Below are 20,435 nucleotides of genomic sequence, written 5' to 3'. Positions count from 1 at the left end.
TGGATTTTGTGGTGTGTAATTAGCTATAATATCCAGCATTGCATGGAGCAATCGGACACCTCCCCCAGGAATCTTGTTTAAAAAAAAAATGCAAAGGGAAAAGATACATTACCGAATATTGCTCCAAATAACAGCTTGAACAGATTTTATTATTGCCAGCAGAAGGTTGCCCTTATTTTAAACCTTGATAAGATCACCGTGCCATGATGATCTCACTGATCCAAGTTTCACCACTCCCTTCAGTTCCTTCACCCATTCCTGTCTCCCTGCCTCACCAACCCCAGTGTGTGGAATGAATCCCCTCCCAGACCCAAGGCCTTCCTCCCTCATTGCCACCTGGAAACCTATTTCTTCTAAGAAATCACATGCTAACTACTCTCTTCCACAGTATATCACTCACCAGGTTAGCACTGATCCTTTACCTACCCAATATGAAACAGCAAGAACTCCCCACCCACCCCTATTACACCTGAAAGGATGGTTCCAGGGTGGGGCTTGTGAGACCTGGCTTCATTTCCTGGCTTCATCACAGACTTCCTGTGTGACTCTGGGCAAGTCTTTTAAGGGCCAGATTTTCAAAGGTATTCAGGTGCCTAAAGATGCAGATGCCTAAAGAAGCCTAGTGGAGTTCTCAAAAGCACCATGGTGCCTAACTCCCATTTACTTTCAGTTTCAGTGGGAGTTTGGTACCTAAACGCTTCTGAAAATCCCACTTGGCGTCTATCTGCATCTTTAGGCACCTAAATAGCTTGGAAAAGCTGGCCCTAGTCTCTCTGCTCCTTAGTTCCCCCTCTATAAAATGGGCATAACAGCACTGCCCTACTTCACAGAGGTGTGGTGGGGCATGCAGAGACGTGCTAATGGGGGTTGCATAAGGACCTACAATAGGCAGATCTAAAGTTACCTCTATCCTCCCTGTGTGTTTTTGTCTATCTGCAAGGTCGTTTGGGCCAGGACTCTGTCTTTATCTGGGTTTATGACAGAGCCAAGCATGCTGTAGGCACTTAACGCATCATGAATAAAGAATTAGTAGCTAATAAGGTCAGACATGCCTGTGCATCTCATTCAGACGGCTAGCCCTGGTTCCCAACGCCAGGCATCATGCACCCCTGCCTACAGCTCCGACCTTCTCTCCTAGCCCCTCCACTCAGCAATGGCTTTTCTCACAGGCAATTCCAAGCCATCTCCCATTTGCTTGGAACGCCGGCCCCAAAGTTGTTCACCAGGCCACCTTCAAATCCCTCCTAATGCCTCACTTCGGCCATCTTGTCTGTGAGCAAGGTGGGGGGAAGGGCAGGGTGGCAGAGCCATTGAGATGTCCACATGCCTTAATCACCACATGACCTTATTACAACCCACTACCAACTTGTCTGTTTATGACCCTCACTTGCTGGGTCATGTTGACACTCTGTGGCACAGACTAGGTCTTTACTTATTTTCATAAGGCAATGTCACAAAAGGAGATGGGCCAGCCACACCTGGCCATAATTAATTAGCTGCTTCCAGCCTGAGGTGGAGGGACTAAGGAGAGTCCGGTGACATCTTAGCAGACATATGGGCCTTATAAAAGGACTGAGAATGAGATCAATCTTGAGGTGGAACCACAGGGAGTGGGCAGGCTTCTGTGGAAGGCCTGAGCCAGGGTCTGCAGGAGACGAAGTACTCCCAGAAAACGAGCGTGGCAGCCCTGTGCTCTGTACCACAGCAGGGAAGGACGCAAGGAACAGAGCCCCAAAGCGGCTGAGAACGGTACTCCAAGGGAACCGGCCTGGGGACCCAGTGCTCTGTCTCAGAGCCAGAATAACTCACACAGGGAGCCAAAAATGGGGCTGGGAGCAAGGCCCAGAGGGTGGGCGAAGAGGCAGAAACCTTTTTGTTTGTTGAACTGTTGCTGCAGGTTTGCTTGTGATTTGGCCAGAGGGCTAAGTCCCATCTCCAGCACAGACCAGCATGTGGAGAGCCAAAGAGACCCACCTCAGAGAAGGAAATTGCAGGAGAGCCCGCTGTACCGTGTGTGGCCAGCAGTGTGTGCTGCGGGGTAGCTACACCCCTACGACAGGTACCCAGCACACTTCTGAGCATATTAACAACAACAACGTCATTAAGCCAGTGTCACAACATCTTTGCTCAGTGCTGTCAGGAGTTGCACAACCCAACATCAAGACAATGATGCTGAATTCTCCCTGAAGATGCTTTGAAATGATCTTAAAATCAGGGTCATGCTGAAAATAACAAGAGTGAGTAGCAATCCTACCCTTCAAAAACAGGCTGTATGGACCAAATTCAGCCCTGGTGAATCAGGTACAGGTCCCATTGAAGCTAATGGGAATTGCATCAATTTATGCCAAGGCCGGATTTGGCCCAGTTTGTAGAAGGTCTGAGTTTCTCTGTATTCATCACTGCACCATGAACTTCCTACACTGTGCTACACTTGTGGATCTTGATGCCAACTGACTTAACTGAAAAGAGTCGTCTTGACATCAGTGGGCTTTGTATCAGTCTGCATGGAGAAAGAAACAGTCGAACTTAGGTCTATTTGTTGGCAGAAAGCATGGGTCTCAGTGGGTTATCCTATCACCAGAACTCCAAGGAGGATTCAGGCAAACAACAGCATTCTGCTAGTTCACAGGAACAGAGCAGACAGCAGAATAAAGCAAAAATATATGCCATGTACACTACATACACCTGCCAACCTTTCCAAGGCTTGTTGTGTGTCTAATTTAATTCCCACCAGCCTTGCAGGCGTCTCTTCAAATTAAAATGATTAGGGAAACAACTGCATTAGATTACATGAAACGGTATAAAAACGCAATATTTACTTCCAGTGCCAATGCTTCAAAAAGAGTAATTTACAGTGAAATGTAATAGACATGTCTGAATGCTTTAGGAAAATATTATAAATAAATGCTTCTGGTGTCAGATTGATGGATTGGAACTTTGTCATTGCAAGCAGACTTTGATCTTTGTAAATATGGATTGCAGTGCAGTTACTCATCAAATCTATTTGTTATTGTCTCTCTAACCCAAAGCTTTTTGCCTTTTTCCACTGCAATGGTCTCTCTAATACATGGGGGTTTAAGAACTGGGGGAATTCTTTGAAAAGATGTTAAAAGTAGTTTCTTCCTTTCTCTTCTTTATTAAGAGCCTCTACAATGTACAACTGTATCTCCATCACCTCTATTCATATTAATTTTCCAATTTATTTTTTTTTATTTTTTTTTACATTTCAGCATCTGAGCGGACTATGATTCATTTCACTTTTCTTTTTTCTACTATGTATCCAGCTGTATAGCATTCTTTCTTTAAACTTCCCTCGATTCTTGAATCAGGTACAATGCACAGGCTGAACAACATTAAGAGGAAGCAATATTGAGTGATAATTGTTCTGTGGCAAAGTCTGGTCTCTGTGCACTCCCATAATGAGAAGGAAAAATGCAGTGACAATTAGTCAGTGGCTTTGGGATAGACTTACAGTCATATGGAGAGAGGACCCAAGTGAGAGCTGTGGTGCTTCAGGTATCTGCGGGAGAATGGCAATGTTGAACATGTGGGTCTCCAGGTGGGTTTGTGGAATAGCAGCACTCGATACCTGCAAATGCAAGATCATACAAATGGAATCCTGATCACAATTCATTCGCAACGATGAAGAACTGCTAGTGTTTGAAAACACAACTGCCTTTTGAGGCCCTCCTCTTAACCTCCCCTACTCCTCCTTCTAGAGTGACCAGACAGCAAGTGTGAAAAATCAGGACAGGGGGTGGGGGGTAATAGGAGCCTATATAAGAAAAAGACCCAAAAATCGGGACTGTCCCTATAAAATCGGGACATCTGGTCACCCTATCTCCTCCTGGCTTTGGGAGGATAAGTTAGCGGATGATCCTGAGAACACGAGCCAGCAGTAGAACTAGATGATAAATGCTGAAAAAAATCATACTGTACCTTCAACCAGATGTCTCTTAGGGTTGCTTCTCTGTAATCCAAATGCACTCACATAGTAGGTGCCAGACTGTACTGTGCTTTGATACAATATACTACCAAGGTTAAGGCTGCACAAGACGACTTTGTGCTCCACACTGGAAGATGATCCATACCACCATCCCAATACCAAGATGAAATTAATATCTAACTCATCACAGATCAGTTGCAGTTGCTGCTTTTTTTTTTTTTTAAATAAACACCTGGATCCAGCAAAATTATTTTTACAAAAATTTTAAAACACTAAAACATAGTGTAAAAACCATGCTAGAAAAGCTTATAATAATCCTGAAATTCGGCAACCGCCCTTAGCTCTCATTGCCTTCCCTGCTCAGCACCCCACACCGGCGCTCAACACCAGGGAAGAATTAGGCCCCAGTATGTCCTTGATTTCAACAGAACTTAAAACAGTTTGCTGAGTAAGAATGGACTTAACACCCGCTTCCAGTTGAGAATGTGCATGAAAATGCTTTGCGGAACCGGGGCCTAAAAGAGTAAAACTGAAACGATTTTAGTCACTCACAGGGTCTGTTTATGTTGATGTCATTTGAACTACAATTCCCAGAGCGCGGTTGAAAACACATACGCCTGCCTTTTCTAGGAAGTCACAATCCACTGTTCTGCACTCAGACAGATGTATTATGATCTTCTGATGTGACACTGCACACTGTAGCTTCTTTTCCCTATAGGGCTCCTCATACAATTATTGTCACTGCACCAAGAAACTAAAAACAAACGTCTGACTCATGCAAAAGGCATATACCTAACAGCAACATAGCAATTAAATTAAAGATTAGCTTGCTCAACATCTGGCACTCTCAACTTCCTCATTATCACTTATGTTAATTACTTCAGAAATTACCTTAATTGCCTGGCAGTAATAGCTTCTAGGTTGTAAACCAAATGTAACAAATATTGTACACAAATGTTCATGTTGACTTAGCGTTATGGGAGACTGTTAAACTTCCCAAGCAAAATGCATGGTACTGTCTGAGGGATTTTATGATCCTTCTGCCTACTGGGATGGTGGGGTTTATTTTAGTATAATGGCTGTTGGGGTGTATTGTGTGCCTTTTTGTCTATATATACATTTATTGATGGAGTGAGCGGAGCAGTCTATTATGAAAATTAAATTATTACATGAGGGAACCCTAGGAGAGAGATGGGCACTTGGCCTTGGTGTTTTCAAATCTAACTCAACTCTCAAAAAAATCCACTCGCTGCTCAGAGTAAGCATGGTACGTTTGGGGAGGGCATGCTGCATTTTTCATACAATACAAAGAAGTTAAATCCCTGCTTTACGTGCAAAACAGAACTTCATGCTGGAGTCGTGAGCCACACCTCCATAACTGCAGCAGCAAGTCTCGAGGTGATGCTTTTCTCAGGGATGAATCACCCAGATATAGAGATATACATATGGGAGGGAGCCTGGGCAGAGGAAAACTCTGCAACCATCTCCTCATGGAGTGTTGTTTCCTTCCCTTCCTTCTGCTCCCCCCTCAGTCATTCCCAGGACATCGCCTAAGGCGCAGCTGCCCCCTGGAAACTCCTTATCTTGAAGAGGGTTCCTATTACAAGAGGTTACGGAAAGATAAGAGTGCAATAAGCTGTGTTATGTCTTTCTAGCGATGTCTGTGGGGCTGGTGGGGAAAATATGCCTCCTGGCCCCACCGCCCTATTCCCTTCCAAACCCATCTGCCTGGGCGCCAGTCCCAGACCTCTCCCACGCACCAACACTGACTCCATGAAAACCTCCACCTCAGGGCTCCTGAAAAGTGAAGTGCCCTGATCATCGGCATTTTTAAACAACAAATATTCTGTGTAGATCCAAGCGTGCAAGGGGAGGGGGATACTATCACTATCCCAGCAAGCATCAGTCTCTGGGCACACTGCTCCAGTCTGTAATGAGTCTGCTGTTTTCATTCTCATGGCAGTCCTAAGCCAGGCCATGCACGTAGAGGCCATTGTGCACCTGTTCACTCTGGGGACAGCCATTCTCTCACACCTTTTTAATGACTTTACTCCTCCATCTCCTGCCTAGAGAGGCTACCAGCAGGATATTACTACTGGAGTGGTGCAATCTACTCCTCTTTGAGATGGACATAGAATCAGACAAACTTCTAGGAGTTGGCAGTCCCTTAGTATGACGTTTGAAAGGCAATTTTCCCCAGATCTGCAATGTGGTCTGTGACTTTCTGAACGAGGTCAACATCACCGTACAAGAGTCAGCCTAATAAATCAGCTCTGCAGATGGATACCTCTACTACTGCGGTCATTACAAGGAGCCAAATCCTGCAGTCGGACAAAACGTTCTTTAGCATCAGTGTGAGTTTTACCCGCATTAAGACTAAGATTTGGTCCTACCTACAGAGAGTCTTTTTATGATTAAACCTTTCGGTCACCAGGCACAAATATTGATCCTGATAATGGATCAGACACAGCAAACAGAGTAAGTCTCAGAGGAAAATAACAGCTGCTTTAGGACAGATGGCAAGACAGGCAGTACCTGGAAATAGAATGAGTCGCTCTCCGCCTGGGATCCAGAGTGCCTATACCAAACAATGCCTTCGTTGATGTCCCGCTGGGTGAAAGAGGTGGTTGGCATGGCGGATCTTCCATCAGGCAGACGCTGCCATGTGTCAGCTGGGCCATCTGCTGGCATTGGAACCAGAAGAACCACCTCCCCTGAGAAAGCAGAGGTGAACGGGGAGAGGCCGTGCATGAGACAAGGAGGAGTGTGTGTCCTTCCCCACAACCAATGTGCATTCAAAGGGAAAAGTCTTCACCCACTGGCAGCCTCTTCTGTTTACTAGGCTGGCTCTAGATTAGAACACTCCAAAATCACCAGCCTCCGAACACCCCTGGGAAGTAGGGGAATCCATTTCTGGAGATGGGTGACAGGCACAGGGAAGATTCCAGAGATCACGTAGGCTGAGCCAGCAACCAAACCCACGTTTCCCAACTGCCAGTACACTGTTCCTAGACCACTCTACTTACTCCTATGTGTAGGGAGAGCTGACTCTTTGTAAGTGTTTGTGTCAACATATGGAGTGCACTTGAATTATTTCTGGCCCAGTTTGTTTGATGCTTTTGTGCACCTTTTAACCTCATAATTTTATTCTTTACTAATTTCATTAAGCAGAAATATTCAGCACATATAGAAATGCTGAACTAATACATTCCAACACCCAGTATTATTAGCTGATGTAAAAAATCTGCAAATCTATAGCGTCTAGTCAGAATAATATTCAGTTTAAAGATCCCCTGAAATCACACAGAAAACATTCTGCTTATATCAGCTTTTACACACAGCCAGACAGATCCTCAGCTGATGTAAATTCTCCTAGCTCTGCTGGGTTCAATGCAGCCATGACAATGTTTATCACTGGAGGATCAATCCTGTTATTGATCAACTTTGACCCTCCAAATACATATGGAAGAAGATTCTTATCCCTTACTCATGATGAACAACATTTTACTCCATGAGTAGCCCCACTAACTTCCATGAGACTACACAGAGTCAAGTGCTACTCACTAAAAGGGCATCAAAATCTTGGTCCTAAGTATTTTATTTATTTTATTGAGCAACACAATTCAAAGTTTGCTCAAAATCTCATATCTAAATACAAACAAATCAAACAAAAACCTTATGAAAAAAGACACTGTCAGGGGAGAGAGATAGCTCAGTGGTTTGAGCATTGGCCTGCTAAACCCAGGGTTGTGAGTTCAATCCTTGAGGGGGCCACCTAGGGATCTGGGGCAAAATCAGTACTTGGTCTTGCTAGTGAAGGCAGGGGGTTGGACTCAATGGGGTCCCTTCCAGTTCTGTGAGATAGGTATATCTCCATAAATTATATTAAACAATAAAACATCTTTAAAAAGTAGATTATAATCTAACTGGTAATCAAATAAGAAACCTATGTGATCTTAAATATCTTTGCATCATCTCTGAATGGGTATTAGGAGGTTCTCTTGGGATTCATGCATTCCTAACCCTCATCCATTCTGACTAAAGTAAATGATTCCATTACGCTGAAGGTATAGATTCCTTTGGTCAGTATCTTCTTATAAATGTTTTTGCAACTGACAGTGCTACTCTCATAGGACTGCTGTGTCTATTTAATCTAGAACTTCTAAATTATTTCAAAATGCAAACACCTGGGTTAAATAACCCCACACACTTGGTAAATCAGGTATATATTCAATAACTTCAGAACAAAACTTGGTCGCATGTCCAGAATGATGGCCCAACCCTGCACCATTGACTTCAATAACAGTTTTTCTGTTAATTGCAATAGGAACATTATAGAGATTTTTCCTAATATTAATGGGTTCTATATCACATTTTGTATACAGTTCTAGGGCTGGATCCTCAGCACATATAGTTTAATCAATTTTAAGGACAGAAAGGACCATTGTGACCATCTGGTCAGACCTTCTGTATAACACGGTACGTCTACACTACACATTAAGCCCAGATCTGTGGGACCCGTGCTTGTAGACTTGGCATTTCCAACCCCATTCTCGAGTGTCCATACTGCATTGTAATCCTGGCTTTGCAACCACTACACCTGGGTCTCACAGCCATGCTAACACGTCCACACTGCACTATGCAGACCTTCGGTGTATGGCCTGACCTGCATCCACACTGCAAAATGACCAGGCTTGGACCTGAATTGCTGCGTGACTCAGGCTCTGACCCACCCTCTTAGTGGGGTCTTAAGACCAGGGTCCTGAGTGCTTGCTAACTTGAGTCAGACTGATTTGTGTGTGGATGTTAAGGGGTCTTGGCTCAAACTGGAGTCAGAGCCTGGGGTTAGCGTGCAGTGTAAACATACCCACGCAGATCACAGGATTTCCCTGAATTAATTCCTGCATCACATGTAATAGCTGTGGCTGAACTAGAGCAGATCTTTTAGAAAAACATCCAATATCTTAATTTTAAAACGGCCGGTGACGGAGAGTCCACCACAACCTTTGGTAATTATTCCAATGGAAAATTATCCTCATTGTTAACATTTTCCACCTCATTTAGGGTCTGAATGTGTCTGGCTTCAACTTCCAGCTATTTGATCTTGTGATAACTTTGTTTGCTAGAATGAAGACCCCTCGATCATCAAGCTTCTTTTCTCCAGGTAGGTACTTACAGACTGATCAAGCCACCCTTGACTCTTCTCTTTGATAAACTAAACAGACCGAGCTCCTTGAGTCTTTAGCTATACGGCACGTTTATCAATCTTTTAGTCATTCTCAGGGCTCTTTACTGATGAGTCTCCAATTTTTCAACGTGCTTCTTGAATTGGGGACACCGGAACCGGACACAGTATTCCTGACTTTACTTAAGTCAATGGATCTATGGTAATTTATACCAGCTGAGGATCTATCTGGTCCTCCAAATTTAATTTTACTCATTTGTTTTAGAGTTATATATAATCTGTGCTAATAATTACATATCATCCTATGTTTTAGTATTCATGGATACAAATGTAGTCTGCACGTATAGCAAACTCCAACCTCCCACTGAATAATCTGTATTTAACTGTGCATTCCACCTCTCTCTTGACCTTTGAAAATGTCCCTTTAGCTACCAATCAAAACCCATATAAATTATGTAGCTCTTTTTGTAGAAATAATAATTCTGATTTGCAAAATATTCATTTTAAACTCTCCTAGTTCATTTCCCAAAATCGCATTCAAATGATGTTTGAGCAATAAAAAAATGCAGGCTGGCATGTCGTGTTTCCGTTTTATCACTATGTGACGCTCTGTACCTCAAAGTAGCACCCTGGAATCCCCATATTCATCATTATGACATGATTATGACAGGTTTTGTACAATTCATGCCTTGGGGGGTATCATTTGAAAAGTCTTGATCTATTGAACATTAATATCCTTTTGGATTGTATGTGCTACATTATACGTGCAGTTATGAAGTTTAGCAATGTGTGTTACTGAAATATATTGTGAGGTTGGAAGACACCCACAGCCAACCTCTCAACTGCAACAGAAGACCAGCCAGACATGTGCTGATGGCCCATTAAAGGGAATCCACTCTCCCAAGGGCCATCCCAGAGACTTCTCAAGAGAGTATGTGTGCAATGGAGACTGCCTGACCAATGGAGGTTGCCTAACCATGACGTCACAGCAAGGATCTTTCTAGCAAGCAGGAAGAAGATACAAAAGGAGAGACAGAGACATCATCACTTGGCCTCTCTCTCTCACAACTCAACACCTGGAAAAGAATGTCTAAAGACAAAGACTTTGAACTGGGGAAGGGTGGTCCCAGGCTGGAAGGTAGTCCCGGCCTGTGTACTGAGGAACTGTAACCTGCTTGTACCAGGGTCAGACATTGTTTGGTTCAACTCTTGCTTAGACTAAAAGTTTAGGATTTAGAATGCATGTTCAATTTATTTTCTTAAGGTAACTATCTCTGACTTACAGGCCTACCACTTATAGTCACTTACAATCTATCTTTCTGTAGTTAATAAATCTGTTTTCTATTTTACCTAAAACAGTGCGATTTGGCTGAAGTGCTTGGGAAATCTCAGCTCAATTTACAAAGGCTGGTGCATGTCCATTCAACACTGAGGGAGTGGCCAACTCCCTGCCTTGAGCAGAGCTGGATGGGACAGTGCTGGAGTGCAAGGCTAGGGAGATGGAGGGAATTGGCTGGAGCCTCCCTACTGGTGATTCATGAGTGGCTGGGACATCATTCATGTAACTCAGTTCAGTGTGTCCCTGCCTGTGGCTGTCGGTGTCAATGCAGTGCCTGTCAGAGTGTTATAGCTTGACATCAGCATCACAGCGTGAGAGGCAGCCCAGGTTGGTGAGTTCGGAGGGCTCAGCCGTTCCACAGTCCAGGTTGCATCCGGCAACCCCGTCACACGCTGACAACTACATTAATATTCCCTTAGCAGCATGGTCCTTCAATCTAATGACAGGCCTGATTCCGATACCTTTACTCACATGAGTCAGTCTCTTTGGATGCCAATTCCCATTCATTTTACTAACATTACAGACCTGGAGTGAAATCCTGATCCTACTGAAGTCAATTGGAGTTTTGAGACTGACTTCAATTGGGCCAGGATTTAGCCCCTGGTGTTGCTATTCCCCCACAAATCATAAGGAAGCATCAGCAAAAAGAAATACATAGATGGTTCATTTCTAATTGGTCTGGAACAATAATAAGCTGGGACCAGAAAATGCACACAAGTTTCATGGATCTGGAATTCTGCTTGTACGGAAATCCTATTTTGTTCCTTTTTTACTCAGGACCAGTTTTCTGTATTTCCTTGCTTTTTCTTAAATTATTAATTATTTATTATTATTACTACGACTACCAGGGATAATATTTCATAGAAAACTTTGAAGAGCAAAGGCTCCTGCTGTTTATTCCTAATCTGAAGCCATAAACCTTGTTTATATCATCATAAATAGTTGTTGCGGAGATCATTGCAATGATACAACCAGAGGATTATAACTTCAAATTAGGGTTAGGCAGCAGGAGACAAACTCATAAAGACAAAACTCCTGTTTTCATACAAATATTTCAAATGACTGAAAGCGATACACACACCTTACCCATAGACAATATAGGGTGTATTTAAATATGAACTGAACAATAGCACTGTTTTTATCAACATCTTCTGCGATGTGTCAGCAGCTGTTTAAGAATTAAACTTACTCTAAAAACAACACACAGAAGTGCAGAGTCTGCATTGTTAAAGCGACCCTTTCTAATTTGATCTGGTTCAGCAAATTAAAACAACAATACAGTTTCATTCGGGTCTTAAGGATGTTTAAAGATTATTTGTCCTTGTTAATGAAACTGTGGATTTGATGGGGAAATGACCATTCTTCTTTCTTATTCATATTTATTTTCCCGCCTGATGTGCTATGTTCTCTTTCCCATCCAGCTTCTCCGAATTTGTACCTCAGTCACAAATCCCATTACTTACCACCCTCCCTTCCCCTCAGTCCGTTAGAATGCTTTTAACACCTGCCTTTCTGCAGACTGTGGACTGCATGTGAATGCAGCCACCCAGAGATCAGCGCCCACAGTGAGAATTAGGAGACATGAGGCTTATATAAGGATTCCAATACCAGCATTTTAGCTCGTACCAATGAACCCCTTCATTACAAAATAATCAAGAAATGAATTTTTTTTGTCCTCAGTGGGCTTTTGCTCGGATGTGCCCAGGGTATATGTTACTTTGTGCTGCTCTTAAGCCAAAATTCGTCCCATGATATTAGACACACAAGGAGGATGAGATAATGTCTTTCATGCTTACACAGAGTTTGTCTCTCTCACCAACAGAAATTGGTCCAATAAAAGATATTATCTCACCCACCTTGTCCTTCTAATATCCTGGAACCAACACGGCTACGACGACACGGTATCACATAATGTTACCATTTGAAAAACAGTGGGTGACGTGCTCCCATGAGGGTGTATGTCCCAGGTCCTCAAAGATACTTGGTGCCCAGCTTCCACTGAAATCAATGAGAGTTAGGTGCCTAAATACCTTTGAGCATTTGTGTCTAACTCCATATTAACTGCACTGAGCTCAATGAATCTGCAAACATGGACAATGAAACGAAATGTGCAGCCCCATCATTTGGGCATTCAGACTGGAATCTAGCCATGACTGTTTTACAAGCCTACACACCCATTTTAACTGGCCAGATGTGGGCTTTGGACATCATATGCAAGTATTCACAGCTGATTGTATTTAAACACAGCACTATAACTAACTGTGTTCTCCAAAGACATTTGATGTGTACAAAATACCATGAAATTATAATATCCTTAGTGCTGAGCATGCCTGACTCCCAGAGAATTAGAACCCGGCACTTCTGTTAAGGGTGGGAGACACCAGGGGAGGAGAAGAAGGAGCAGCACAACAGCAATGTCCCCTGGTAGTAAAAGATCTACAATAAGTTACCGTATCTTGGCTGGTCCTTGATGATCGTGTAGGTTATCTCTGATTCACTGGCACCAGGCATCTCTGCTTGCAAAATTCTGCTGGTGATCTGCAGCATCCCTCCTTCTGGGACCCACACCAGGGGGTTAGTAACCAGCCGGGGGCCTCCATCACTCTGCAGGGGAGGATGAAAAGCAGCAGAGGCTTGGTTGAAGAGCAATGATAATGGGCCAATATAAACAAACTTTTAAACAAGAAGGATGAGGTTGAATATTGCAGAACACATGATGCAGCTGACTCTCTTTGATTCTCATCTGCTTCAAAGAGGGACGCTCTCTGCCCTACCAACTCCATTTCCCACCTCCTTTTCCCTCCCACCTTCCACTTTCTGCTCCATCAGTCCCATTTGTGACTTTCATCTTGTCCAGCTCCTCCTGATCTCAAGTCATTCCCTCCCTAATCTTCTCCTGTACCATCATCCTCCGTCTCTCTAAGTGGCCTTTTCACCTCTTCATTTAAACAGTATTGTCTTCCTCGACCTTAAGTTCTGGTGCATCTGTTTCCCTTTCCCTTTGCAGCTTCTCTCCTGTAAGGTTAATCTCCATGACACTGGGAAAAATCCTCACTATCTCCACTGCTAAAACCTTTGTCCAGGACTACGATACTTGTCTGACTAAATGATTCTCTCTCTCCTTTAAATCCCTTCCCCAAACACACTTTTTCGAGGATGGTTATAAATCACACCCTCATTTAAAAACAACCCATAATAAAAACACTCTCAACCTTTTTAAGTATCTATAATTTTCATCATAGTGGAGTAGTGACACTTCAAGACATGCAATCACATCAATCTCTCACCTCTTTCACATCCTAAGAAGCATGTCAAAGTATAACACCTTTAGAACCAACAACACATTGGGGAGAACTTTTCTGATATAGTTCTGCAATTGCACAAGTGTTTGCGAATATATGAAATGACTGAGGAGTTTGGATGTGGTAGCACGTCTGGAGGAGACACATAAACCTGCTGTTCTGTCACGCTTTATTTGTGGCAGAGGAAGTTTTCCAACTGGAAAATGAATATTTGGCAGCCAAATTTATCCCAAGGCAAAGTCAGCTTTAACAGTGACATGTTCTCACATACCTCCTCCTAGATTAATAGGGTCTAAGGCCAGAGGAAGCCCTTATGATCATCTTGTCTGACCTCCTGCATAACGCAGGCCACAGAATTTCACCCAGCAATTCCCGTAACAAGCCCATATTTTGTGGTTTAGCTAGAGCGTATTTTTGAGAAAGACATCCAGTCTTAATTTAAAGATTTCAAGTGATTAAGAATCTACCACATCCTTTGGTAAATGTTCCAATGGTTAATTACCCTCACTGTTAAACATCTGTGCCTTATTTATAGTCTGAACTCATCCAGCTTCACCTTCCAGCCACCTAATTATACCTTTGGGTACGTCCAGACTACCTGCGTAATCGATCTATCACAGATCGATATATCATGTCTCGTCTAGACGCGATAGATCAATCCCTGAACATGCTCCCGTTGACTCTGAACTCCACCAGGGCGAGTGGCGGAAGCGGAGTTGACGGGGGGAGCCGTGGCCGTCGATCCCGCGCCGTGAGGACAGGAGGTAAGTCGAAATAAGATACGTCAACTTCAGCTACGCTATTCCCGTAGCTGAAGTTGCGTATCTTACATCGACACCCACTCCCCCCCAAGTGTAGACCAGGCCTAAGTCTACTAAAGTGCTCTACTATCAAAAATTTTCTCCCCATGTAGGTACTTATAGACCATGGTCAAGTCACCTCAATCTTCCCTTTGATAAGCTAAATATATTGAGCTTCCTAAGTCTTCCACTGTAAGACAGGTTTTCCAGACCCCAAATAAATCTCATAGCTCTTTTTTTAAACATTTTCAATTTTTCAACAATCTTCTTGAAGTGTGGACAGCAGAACACATCACAGTATTCCAGTAATGGTTTCATTAATACCATATACACTGGTAATAACACTCCCCTCCGTCTACTCGACATTGCGCTGCATTACAGCCAAGAATCATACTAACCCTCCTAGCCACAGCACAACATTGACAACTCCTCTTCAGCTGGGCTATCCACCAGGACCCCTATATCCTTTTCCGTCACTACTTCCTAGGCTACTGTCCCGCACATCCTGTAAGTGTGACCCACATTCTTGGTTCCTACATGTATGACCTCGCCTTTGGCTGCATTCAACTGCATGTTGTTCAAATAAACCCAGTTTACCAAGCAATCCAGATATAACTTAAGTGTCCTCATTATTTACCGCTTCACCAAGTTTTGTGTTATGTAAAAACTGTATCAGCAATGACTTTATATTTGCTTCCAAATCATTTATAACAATATTGGACAACACTGGACCAAGACCAGATCCCTGCAGGATCTCTGGTCCCCATTAAAACACCCCCATTGTATGATAACTCCCTATTTAAAAAAAACAGGAGTACTTGTGGCACCTTAAAGACTAACAAATTTATTGTAGCATGAGCTTTCGTGAGCTAAAGCTCACTTCTTCGGATGCATAGAATGGAACACACAGCTCACGAAAGCTCATGCTACAATAAATTTGTTAGTCTTTAAGGTGCCACAAGTACTCCTGTTTTTTTTGCGGATACAGACTAACACGGCTGCTACTCTGATCCCTATTTAAAATTACTTTTTGAGATCTACCAATCAAATTTTAATCCATTTAATATTGATTTTGCATAATGCTATTTTTTAAAATCAGAATGTCATGTAGTCCTAAGTTTTACATCATTTAGGATCAGCAGTTCCCCTAGGACAAATGGTCGCTTTATTCTTTAAAAGAATTGAGCAGTAGTAAGACAGAACTGATTGCCAGCTAAGGAGAACCCTAACAATACCCATGGCAACTTTCCACCCGTCTTCAAGTGTCAGTGATGTCACGGCACTTATGGAGTTTAACATCAAAGCATAAATCAGCAGCAGGAAATTACCAGCTTGAAAGGGTCAGAGAGATTACCAGATTTATTGTGGCAGGGGAGAAACGAGAGAGCAGCCATGCTTCAGAGTACTTTGAGGTGAGGGCCAAAAATGCACCGTACGAGAAGAAAAACTTTCCAAGAAAATGTTAATTAAAAGCAAGGTCATAGTTCCAGAGCAACAATGGCATCTCCCCGTTTCCAAGGAATGAATGAATGAAGGGCTCTTCGTTCCCCACAATAAATCAGTCAGTCATTTTGCAATAACATTCCCAGCTGGGCTTTGATGCTGTGATCCAACTAATTAATAAAAATGCACTCAGCAAAAGGTTCCTTGCTTGCTAATCCTTTTATTTGTAAGTGACAAGTTATAGCTAGGCCAGAGTCAGTTCTCCTGCAGAGGTGAGTGACAGAACTGAAACCATGTCCAGTTTTTGTTTACCAGTGGTAAGGCTGATTGTTACATTTCGTTCGTGTGTGTGTGTGTGCGCGCACCTGCACACATGCACACTTTTGTGAGTACTAAGCAGTCCTGAAGACTAAAGTCCTCTCTGTTTAACCACTCAGCAAGTATAGCTCAGGCTAGTGCTGGTCAGACTTCTGTCACATTGCTTTACCAATGTGCCTCAACCCCGACCTGGCTGAATCGCCCCTAGTGGTGAGAAGGTAGTTCAGTCTTTATGCCCGTTCAAATCTGGGCCTTCCTGCTGAAACTGCCCACTGGAGATATTCATCCACTACGAAAAGAACAGGGACTATCACTGAACATCACACAACCATCTGCTCTAAGTATCTTTTGGCCACCTGGAAGGGAAAGGGTTCCATATCCCATTACCCAGGCTGATACCTACAATAAACACACAACATGCAGCCAGGTCTAACCCCTGCTTTGGCTGATCTGATGTTGCCAGATGGCACATTTTCTAGGGTGTGGGCTCACTGTTTCCCAACAGAGCATCATTAGTGGCAGGACCAACAGCCACATCAAAGTTAAAATGGCCAGAGGGCACAATACAGAAATGCAAATAGTTACTAAGCGCTCTTGAAAATGAGGCCAACCATTTAGGCTCCAGTAGTTCAAACTGTCCTGGCATGAGGGTCTTACAAATACACCAGACCCTCGCTAGAACGTGGGATTTGGGATCCATGCGCATGACGGCATTAAAATAAATTGCAATTAAAGTAGTTAAATTTGGGATCCATGGCCACGACTGCGTTATATGCGAATTCGCGCTATATAGACGGGCGTTTTAGCGAGGATCCGGTGTATTGAAGATCAGGCTATCAGCAAACACAAGCACTCAAGCAAATACTTTGCAAAAACCAACTCAGTTGGAGTGGATAAGCCAATGTCTCAATTACATAATACTCGAAAGAATCAGTGGTCCTTACTTCATGTTTTGACTCTAATAATATGGTGCTTCTATGGATGTAACCTTAAAAGGTTACTCTCTAAGCCAATTTAATAGAAATCCTAGAAATGTTTTCAAATCAGGACATAGCACATATGATCATTCAGCATTGTATTATGATAAGCCTCATGCACTTAGATTAGAAGCAAGGGTAAAGAGTACCCTACAGCTAGAGTTACAGCAGAATCTGTAACAACATGAAAACTAGGAAGAAAAGAGACGTCTTGTGTGTGTCTAGACAGCACCTCTTCTGAAATAAAGCTTGCATCCAATTCATCTCCCAAGGCTATTGCAGAAAGGTGATAATTAGGATAAGGCAGAAACTGGGCACCTGCCAGCCCTATCTCATGCAAAATCCTGCTCTGCTCTCATCTCTGTCTCACTGCCTTCATTGCTCTTTGTAGCTAAATGTTGCAAAGGACGACTCCGGAAAAAAAACAGAGACAAGGGAGAGTGAAACTGGCTAATAAAACAAACTATACTCAGCAATTCACCCTTCATTGTCATTTGCTTCAAAACCGGGCACTTTCAACAACTGAGCGGCACCCAAACAATTCTTTTTCTGTTAGTTTGAGGGCTAACTTCTGTGCTACGGGGAAGTAGCAAAAGGGCACTGATCCACAGACACGATGGGTGTGGCTGCTCTAATTCTGGTGGAGCCCAAACGACTTATCACCAGTAGTTTTGAAGAAGTCCTTTCTGATTATCAGATGGATGCGCTCGAGTCACACAACTAAGTTTTATTCTTTATGTTATGTTATAGTGCCACCCGGAAGCCTCAGAAGAGAAGAGGACCCCGTACACATAGTGATAGACCTTACAATCTGATCTTACAATTTTCAAGACAGACAAAAGAATGGGAGAATAGCTGTACCGTTGGCACAGAAAGATTAAGCAACTTGGCCAAAGTTATATAGGGAAGTCCATTGTAGTTATTGGGTTACACAATAGTAGGACTGCACAAATCTGACCTCTTCTCAGGTGGACAAATCCTTGACTTTTCGAAGACTATCTTATGACAACACCACACATTATTGAAATGATTGTTACACAATCGTATTTTGTATAGTGTCTGACATACAAATTGTCTTCCACAGCGCATTCTACTTTTTTTTTTAAAGTGATGTAATTTTAAAATAGAAACTGCACCATAATTTTCTTTGCCACAGTATTCCCTGTACTTAGAATGGGAATAACACTATTACAGGTGGGAACATCCAGCTTTTAATAAAAATGGAAGAATTAAATTAAAATAAACAATAATAATTGTTAAATTGTAGGGATTTCTTCTGAAATATCTCTAGGAACATTACCAAATATTAAGAAGGGTCAAGTACTAAGTAAAGTTTATTAAACTTCAGTGATCTTGATAGCTTTGGGATGTTGATCAGCCATGAACCCATTACACTCAATACCTCCCAATCCCTTTAAAGTTGTAGTCAGCAAATCAAACACCTCATTAACTAAGCCTATTAATTTATGTAGGTTTCTTTTCCTGATAGTTTCCTGAGATCCATTCATTTTCCAGATGCATTCACTCTTCTCTCAATTTAGTATTGACTATGTAATACTAACTTACTGTGCCAGGAACTAACAGAAGAACTCTCTCTTTCCAAACACCAAGCTGTTCTGTTTTCTCTTCCATACTCCTCCACTGATGTTACCTAGCTACATAACCTAACCTCCGGTCAAATGAATAACTTGCTTTAAAGCCAGTCACAATCACAACCCCAACCCCAACCACGTTCACACTTTGGGGAAGTTTGAATCTTTATCTGGATCAGTACTCTGCCTCTGGCCCCTCATTTTATAATTTGCTGGCCCAAATCCCCCGATCAGTGCACCCTCAGACTTTGGGGGAAGTTTGGATCCGGATGTGAACTTTTTAGCTGGAGGCCCATGTTCAATCTCACACTACTGCCTGCTGATTGCTACCAGTCTTTCAGCACCCCTCCCTTCCAGGGAGTGAGGGTAGAGTCAGGCTTTCCTCCTCTCACATGTCCATTGCTGCCACAGCAAAATAGGATGGTGCATTTTCAACTCTCAAACTGAAGCTAGAGATGAACTGAAACAGGAACTATTTAGCTAAGCTGAACCACTAAAGTGGAACCATTCTGGGTTTACAAACCAAAACACCACCAGACAAGATTTTGCAAACCCAACCTGCCGCTTTGCCCCTCCCTTGCCACATCCCTGTCAGCAATATCTGGTCTCTAACCTCCCCCGCCCCGGATATACTGCTTTTATAAACTACCGGTACTAGCTTGGCCACTGCAGAAAGGAACATACCTTTGGAGAAATCTTAATGTGGAACAGGATATTCTGGAAGTGGTGCCCATCGTTCACTTGCAGAAGCACCGTATCATCCCGACTGTCGGAACCATCGTGAGCATAACGTAGGAGTCCATTCGCCAGGTCCTCAAGATGGAATACTTGGGCTGCAGAAGCTGTGTCCCCTGGAGCTTTGACCAGCTGGCCATGACGTGGAGGATCTAAAACTACCACTGCTACATCCTGGGGATTGTCATTGTCTCGAATATCAAGCAACACGTTTGTTATTGATCCAATATCCCCTGTGCTGATAAAGAGGACGTCATTCCTTAGCACGTATGGGGCCTGAAACATAAAACCAGCTCTTAGCTGTTTGCTAAACCGCAGTGCTCTAATGGTGATGGAAGTCTGGGAAGTAAGGTGTGGAGTAGGGAGATTAATTCCCTTCATGTGCTGGAAAGCCCCGATTTGTAAACAACAGGGATTCACTAACTGCACGTTTCCCCAGAAGGGTAGAATTTAGACTATCTAGGCAGATTTAATTACATAAGAAGGTGGGATTCTCACACTGCAGCAAGCTGAACAAAAAGCCTCAGGACATTTATGCATAAAGCAATGTAGTTACCTGCGCACGGTCTGTATCCCCTTTGCTGCTCTGCTTGGATAGCTCGACAAGAACCTCCAGGGACAAAGCCTGGTTTTGCTAAAGTCAATGGGAACGCCGAGCAATAACTGACTTCAAGATCTTTCCCCCCTGATTTTGGTAGAGCTGTCCTAGTGTCTAGTTACAACCCTCTCACTGGTCCAATGACCAAGAAGGAGGAGGCATCATTCCTATCGAGGTAAGGCTAGGATGAGGAGGAAAAC

At 43.1% G+C, this 20,435-nt stretch overlaps 1 protein-coding gene across 1 annotated transcript in view; it reads right to left on the bottom strand.

Moving 5' to 3' along the window:
- The window catches only part of FRAS1 (Fraser extracellular matrix complex subunit 1), a 312,388-nt gene that overhangs the window by 83,267 nt on the left and 208,686 nt on the right, over positions 1-20,435 (bottom strand). Inside the window, exons 28-31 of the mRNA XM_045017440.1 lie at positions 19,587-19,913; positions 12,921-13,074; positions 6,482-6,660; positions 3,473-3,589 (exon numbers count right to left, since the gene is read on the bottom strand). Of these exons, the coding sequence (XP_044873375.1) occupies positions 3,473-3,589; positions 6,482-6,660; positions 12,921-13,074; positions 19,587-19,913 (777 nt within the window). The remainder of the gene's footprint in view (positions 1-3,472; positions 3,590-6,481; positions 6,661-12,920; positions 13,075-19,586; positions 19,914-20,435) is intronic.

Source organism: Mauremys mutica, chromosome 5 (assembly GCF_020497125.1).
Source record: "Mauremys mutica isolate MM-2020 ecotype Southern chromosome 5, ASM2049712v1, whole genome shotgun sequence".
NCBI classification, from domain to species: domain Eukaryota; kingdom Metazoa; phylum Chordata; order Testudines; family Geoemydidae; genus Mauremys; species Mauremys mutica.
The sequence above is the reverse complement of the archived record's forward strand: the minus strand, read 5'-3'. Positions and strand labels throughout refer to the sequence as shown.